Source organism: Atta colombica, unplaced genomic scaffold (genome assembly GCF_001594045.1).
Source record: "Atta colombica isolate Treedump-2 unplaced genomic scaffold, Acol1.0 scaffold35, whole genome shotgun sequence".
Classification (NCBI taxonomy): domain Eukaryota; kingdom Metazoa; phylum Arthropoda; class Insecta; order Hymenoptera; family Formicidae; genus Atta; species Atta colombica.
In genome coordinates this window covers 781,280-789,003 of record NW_017259459.1, presented here as the reverse complement: position 1 = coordinate 789,003, position 7,724 = coordinate 781,280, and the positions used below count along the sequence as shown (strand labels likewise).

The 7,724-nt window shown below is 34.2% G+C and overlaps 1 protein-coding gene across 2 annotated transcripts in view; it reads left to right on the top strand.

The window, feature by feature from the left end:
• Positions 1-7,724, top strand: part of LOC108690748 (dual specificity protein phosphatase 10-like) — a 38,272-nt gene that overhangs the window by 10,513 nt on the left and 20,035 nt on the right. For both annotated transcript variants that reach the window (XM_018198191.1, XM_018198192.1), the window contains one exon: positions 3,269-4,174. In XM_018198191.1, the coding sequence (XP_018053680.1) occupies positions 3,269-4,174 (906 nt within the window). The remainder of the gene's footprint in view (positions 1-3,268; positions 4,175-7,724) is intronic.

Here is a 7,724-nt window from a genome sequence, read left to right as displayed (position 1 = left end):
ATATATATATATATAATTTACTACATCTACAATTCAAAATTTGGCAAATATTGCAATGATGAAGAATAAATAATGAGATGAATATAAAAAATTCCAGATTAATCCGGAGAACCTATTTTTTTTTTCGAGTGAATGGGAGAATGCAGAGCGACGTGTTCCGTATGATGGCAGGTGTCGGTGTTACACCTGTCCGCAGGCTGAATGCTCCGGTCAGGTTGCGAGTAGCGATAGTTCCAAACAAATATCTCTTTATCTTTATTTTAGTCAGCATGACAATAAATTACTTTATTTACGTTGCAACCCGTCCATGAACATCTCATTAGTTCTCAATGACGGACTCTTTAAAAAATGCAAGGCGAACTTTCCCTTAGCGTAAACGCGCTTATTATATTTTGCGATTTGCATATTAAAACTATAATCAAGGCTTGTTTTTTTAAAGCTGAATTTTTAAATTTGTGTTATCACATATATGATCCTATAATATATAATATTATATTGTTAATTTTTTAATTTTTGCTGAAGAAAAATCAATAGTAAATTTAGAGAAAATTTAAATACTTTTTTTATTTTTCATTAAAAAATGACACGAATATTTTTTAAACGGCTTATAACGCATATAATAATAAAAAGAATACAGTAAAAATTTTTACAAACGATAGAAATAATTAACAGAAGTATATACGTTGACTTTTTAATATATTTTTTTCTTTTATTGAAATAATTTAAAAATAGAATTTATTCACGGATTTGAAGTTTTTAATTCATATGTTTTTAATTTATTTATGAATAACGTTTTAGTTTAAATCTCTATTCAAATTTTTTGTTAAAAATGTATGAAATGAAATATTTTTCATATTTTATTCTTATTATTATTAAATAATAATTTTATGTACACAGTATGTGTACGTCTGTAAAAAATAATATTGCGATATTCAAGTCTTTTTTTCTTAGAAAGTATCTATATATTGATTTTATGTAAATTAAAGTATCCGTCAATGATTTTTCGCGAGTATTTCTTTGGCGACTTTCTCGGGTCGTTTGATAATGCCTCTTTGTACAACCGCTTTTGCGAGAGATATCGATAGGTACTGTGAGGGTATCGGGCCCATCGCTAGTCGCGGGGTCCCACTTGCCGCTCGAAGCGTCGAATTCCACAGCGTTTACTCATACGAAAGAACGAACTCGAAGACTTCTCGGGGCCGGAGAGAAACTTCGATGGCGGAAGAGAAGTGGGAGAGTGGTCGGGCAAGAGAGAGAAGAGAAGGGGGGAGAGAGAGAGAGAGGAAGAGAGAGAGAGAGAGAGAGAGAGAGAAAGAGAGAGGAAGAGAGAAGGAAAGAATAACCGATGATTTCCCATTTAATCGGCCGCTGATTCTAACCGAGTCATTTGATTCGATCTAATTCTATTAACATTTTAGAATTTAACGAAAAGATCGAATTTTATTGAAAAGTAAATATCACATGAAAATACAAAATACAAAATCTCATCATTGACTCTACAATGTAACATTTTCGAAATTTAAAATTTGAGAATTCAGAAATTAGAATTCCTCTTTAGATCTAAATGATGTAGCAACTTATAATGGATACATTCTTTTTGTATGTTTATTGTATGATTATTTTTTATATGTGAATTTTAAAAGTTATGAAAAAGATATCAAAACAAAAATTTGTGAGTAACAAAGTCCAAGGATCTAGGAATTTAAGACGAAACGACACGCGGGTAAATACGTACGCGGCGTTATTTATAAAAACAAACAAATCGCATGCTAGCGAATCCCGGGTGTATCACGTAATTTCTAAGTTAGTACATCGTCGCTTACAACAGATCTTTCGTAACTCTTGGGACATTGGTCGACATCCAACTGCCAAATTAGAATTGTAACCGACTAAAAGAAGGATACGAAAATTCGAAGACATGGCAATCTATATTTGAAATGCAAGCATGGAAATATTCAATTATTTAACTATTGTCTTGCATAGAAATTAGAAGACTCTAATTCGAAGGCATACTGGACTTTATACTTATTTATCAATTTTATTCAATTACCATCCTTCTTATGTTTTAAGTATTTGCAGTCAAGATAAGATTACTGACTTTTAGCAAGTTGTAAAAAAACAGAACTTTGTGGATTCCAATGTAGAAATATAAATAATTCAAAGTCTGCAAGAAGCATTAGAAATTTTACAAAATTATTGTGAATTATAAATTGTGAATACAGGAAAAGAAAACGTTTTTAAAAAAAAAATTAAGCTGGTGAAAATAACGTAACTGGACCTTATATGGTCTAACACTAAGTATAATCTACTTGCTGTTTATAAGTAATTACATAATGAATTTAATAGTATTAGTAAGACTATCCGTTTGACTTGATTGATCAGTTTATTGCTCAAGTTATTTATTCTGTGATTATCAGTAAAGCAAAATGCAAAATGTTATAACGTAACATTTCGTAGGTAAGTAATTGCTTTCTATAACTATTTAGAGATGATTATTAATTTTTGTAATTAATATTATTATAGCTCTATATTGTAACATTTTTTGTATACTTTTATTATTCTAAACTATTGATTATAATTTACATATTAAACATTATGGAGATAAGTAAATAGATAAGTCAATTGTTCGAAATGTCAATTGTGGAAATAAGTTTTTTTGATGTATATTACATGCCAATGTGTTAATAAATTTTTAATAAATAATTTTATAAAAGTATTATTGGCTCATTATATTTTCTATTTCTCTAACACTTTTTTTTTATGACAAAGAAAATAACTTAGATCATATTGGTATATTTATATCTAATACTATTATATTTTTTTTTAATCTTCACCGCACTCATGTATATTTAAAAATCTTTTATATTTTTAAATGTTCAGAAATATTTCCCCTTTTGGATCTGATTTTGCATTAGTTTTCAATTTTTCGATTCAAAAAATTAGAATAAAGTCACAAAGCTTAGATAGGTCATATAGGGTCCAATTAACTTATTATAACATAGAGAAATAAAAAGATTTTTTTTTTTATATTTTTTCATTTTGCTGTAACATAAAAACTGCACGAGTTTTAAAATTAATTAACAACTAAATATAATTTTTGTTTCTTTATTCGTTTATTTTAATATTTCTTGGCAAACATACGAATTTGTGGAAATCAAGAAATACGCGAATAAGGAATGCGCAAATATGGAGCTTCTATCGTATCAACTGACGTAAGGAGAAAAGAGTGAAAAGAATTGCTGACATATCTCGATCGTTGACGTTTCAGCGCCGACCGCAGGACCGTGCTTCGACGTAAGCACTATCGACGTGAACTCCAACAATCACCACCACCATCACCACCATCATCACTGCGGACACAATCAGCACGATCATCGGCCTCAAGACCGAATTCCATCGTCCTCCTCGATGTCTACCTTGCTATGCTGCGAGCCTGTATCGGCTGGCCGGCCTCGGGCCAATCTAAAGCTCGTGCTAAATCGCAGTCTGAGCGAGCCAGGACCGAATCCCTGCGCCTTCCCAGCACCAACGACCGCTTCGTCAATTATTAATAACAACAATAGCAACAATAATTCCACCGAATCGCCTTCGATCGTGATCAACGAGGAAGTGAACGGTGACGAAGACGACGACGTCCACCGTCGTAGCTTCCATCATCTCCATTATCATCACCATCATCATCACCATCATTTTCACCATCATCAGCACCTATCGGTGACTACGAAGCGCTGCAAACTGGAGACTGCCAGCCTACCTACCAGCCCCTGCTCCGAAAACGGCCTTCATCGCCAATTAGTGTTAAGCAAGACTCGTGTCATCACTGCAGACGACCTTGCCCAACGTCTTATGCATCTTGAGCGACCTTCCACCGTTCCACCAGTGATTCTGGATTGCAGACCGTTTACATTATACAATGTCAATCACGTACGCGGTGCCATCAACGTCACTTGTTCGGATCGCTTCAACCGACGCAGACTTCAGCTGGGAAAAGCCACCCTCGCCGATCTTGCATCCGCTCGCGAGGGCAAAGAGCTGCTCAGAAAAAGACAGTTCAAGGAAGTCATAGTGTACGACGAAGGTACCGACGACCTGGAGCATCTGACCGCTCAGAATCCACTATTCCTGGTACTTGCTGCACTCGTGGATGATGATCGGGAACCGGCTGTGCTGATTGGTGAGCACTCTTTGATTTTTTTTCGCACATCTTTGATCAATGTGCTGATTTATAAATTTATATAAAAATGAAAATATGCTCAAATAATCTCGATTATTTTTTTTGCGCCAAGTTTCTTCATTGAAGAACGAAAGTTTTTAAAAGAAACTGAATGTATTTATATAAACTTTTATGTTGTCTTATCCGAGAGTAAATTGCAAAACGAAACTGAATATTTGATTTTTAATGGAAAATTAGTTATTTCTGTATATAATTATTATTATATTGGCTGTAATTTAACTTGTTAGCTAGATACGATTCTTGTGCTATCAAATATAGTACAACTGATAGTGGCAAGATAATGATATCCGAAGATATCCTACGCACAAATGACCCACACATATTAGCAATACGTCTTAGACAAATTTTTCAGTTGATACCGTATGATTATTTAGAGATACATAGTGATAGATATTGCGTATTGTTCTTTGGAGATACATAGAGTTAAAGTTTTATGATTCAAATCTGTTATATTATATAAGATAATACGATAAGTAGAATTGGTAAATTGATTTACTAGAAGGGGATATAAGGCAAATAATTTAGAAATAATCTTGAGATTTAGCGATACAATGACTCTGATCAGAATGAAGTCTATAAAGTTATGACAAATCATCACGATGTTTTCTACACGCCAATCACGCTGCTGACGATCTTCATTGGTCTCTCCCTTATAATTTTTTCTTAGCGCGATATTTGTTTACAAAAGCGAGAAGCGGCCGCGAAACGGCGTACTGTTTGTCGTCTATCCGGTCCTCGACGTGGGAGTCGAGTCTCTGGTTTTCGGAAATAACGATGATGCGAGCGCGATATTTCTGCCGGCCCGCCAATCGCGCGTCGAAACTTTTTACGTCGATCATTCTCCGCTACCATTTTTGCGCTACCATTTTACATATTATATACTATTAACTCTCTCTAGTCTTCCACTTTTTTCCTTTTTACGATATATTATTATTCAAATTTCGTAGAAGTGTCTTCTGTACTTCCCGTCAATTTCATGTTTTTATCATTAATCTTCTTTTTATCATTAATCAGCAAGATAAAGCAATTATTATGGATGCTGTTTAAACTGAAATGAAAAAAGACGAACGGTCAAAAAAATTTGTTTAAAAAAGCAAAATTCAGTATTGGAAAGACTTAAATTTACTTTTCTATAACCATCTTGTATATTTTTGCACGAATATAATTTTCTCTAATATTTACTGAAGGAAAATAATTAATTTAATATTATTTTACATTTCTTTTTCTCTCCAGTTATCCTCTTATTTTCTTCATATTTTCCACTTCACTTCTTTCTCCTAAATCAGCACTGGCATAATTTTATTTTAAATACTGTGCGCGTCTTTCTGACGTAAAAACTGTTCGCGAGAATTTAAGAATGACGTAGACAGCCTTTACATAATTTAAAAATCCGAGTGGTCATTTAAATGCAAACTACTAGACTTAAATAGAACATATTCCATTAAAAAGCAAAGGAAACGTTGTCTCTGGACGGAAAATCTCAATTGACATTTAAAGTCGCGTTGTCACGTAATAACATTTAGATTCGAGCGGATAACGATAAATACAACCTTCATCTACAATAGAATCGTAGATCCAAATGCTACGCTACGTGAATGTGAAAATTAGGAAGATTGCTGAGGGCGGTGAATCATATTCCCATTCATTTTCCTGAATGGAATTTGTCGCGAGATAATAGGGACTGAGGATTCGGAGGGCTTTGAAGGAAGGGAACGCGGACGGAGAGATCGAATGGATCGCGTGGCTGCGACGACGACGACGACGACGACGACGGCATCATGTGCTCGTCGTCGGCGCATATGAAGGCGAAAGGTGGGGATCTATTCATAGGAGTGACTCACGTTGGAGATGACGCCGCGAATAGTCGGACAGATTTTGCGCGCCGCGATCTGCGCTTTCGCCGTATTTTCGCGAAGCCGCGCAGGGAGAGATGAATTATAGCGAAGCATTATGGGAGATTTGTCCAGAGTTTACACGCTAATCGTGCCGAATTAAATATTAAGCTCACATTTAGCGTATTCATTGCTAAATATGATCATGATTTTCTAAGAAACGACGTAACCGTAGGTTTCACGATAACGGTATCATCAAATCCTTTCCAATGATAAAATTTTCAAAGTTGAAGGATATAAATATATAGCATGTCACGATGCTCAAAACAAAGGATCAACGTATAAGAATCTAACAATACAAAGACAGAGATTTAAGTTCTATATTTTTAGATCATTTTTAATTTTCGTATCCAGAAATCCATAGAATCGCAAATTGATATAATTATTCATTATAAACATAATTGTTTAAAAATATATATAAAAATATATAAAAATATATATTTTTAAAAAATTATTGAACCGATTAAAACAATAATAATAAAATTCGAAGGCGGTGGAAAGAAAAAGGGGGAAAAAATATATATATATTATAATATTTTATATTTTTTTTATTACAGATAGACAATTTTATTTTTTTATTATTCTCAAACATTTCTTTCTTCGTTATTCAACAACGAGCAATAGACGTCACTCTTGTCATCGTGTCTGGTTATTACATAATTAGTAACGATTCGCGGTCGCCTATATACGAGACCAAAGCATCGTGTGGCTCGTTTTGGCGAGGCTAATGTGCGCGTCTGGTCTCCCGGTCGGTCCCGATCGCATTTTTCTCAGACGACAACTACGACGGCAACGACGACGACGACGACGACAACTGACTGCGACGTTGAAGGCATGAGTCACCGTGTATATCGACCCTACGGCATGTTTACGCTGGCTAAGCGCACGAACGGCCATATGTCAAAATCACGATTGCATAACGTATCCCCTGCGTTGTCGCCGTTGCGTCTCTCATTCTCTTTCGGAATATTTAGATGTGAGTCAGTTTGTACAGGCTATGAGATCTTCCTATCGCTACGACCTTAACCCTTTCAGGTGCGTCCGCTCTTCCATGCCTCCATCGTGCTACGAGTCGACTTTCGCTCGGGAAAGAGGCTAAAAAATTGCTCGAATAAAGACTTAAAAGGAACGAAGCGGAACGACGTTGCGTCCGTTTGTAAGATCGTGCATATCTTGGAATATTGTATTTTGTATTCGAGTTAGTTCACATTTAGCGCACTTTCTAGTAGTTTGTTACAAGAATTCGATCGCTAGAAGCTATTCGTTTTTACTATTCAAGAATAATAGAATGTATTGTTCAATTTTATTAAAATATGTATAAAACAAAATTGCAACAAATATATATCATAATAGTAGTCAGTTTTTCTAGTCGACATTTCAATTATTTCACGGTTATATCTTTCTAGTTCTTTCAACTTTTAAAACTACGTAGTACAGTTTGTATTTTAAGACGAAGAGTTTCAAAGTACGATTCTATTTGTAAAGTTACAGAAAAGATAATATGGATGGAAAATAATAGAAAAGGTTACAATAGAAATAATTTTTTTTATAATACGAATCAATATTGATTAACAATTTATTAATAATTATTAACAATT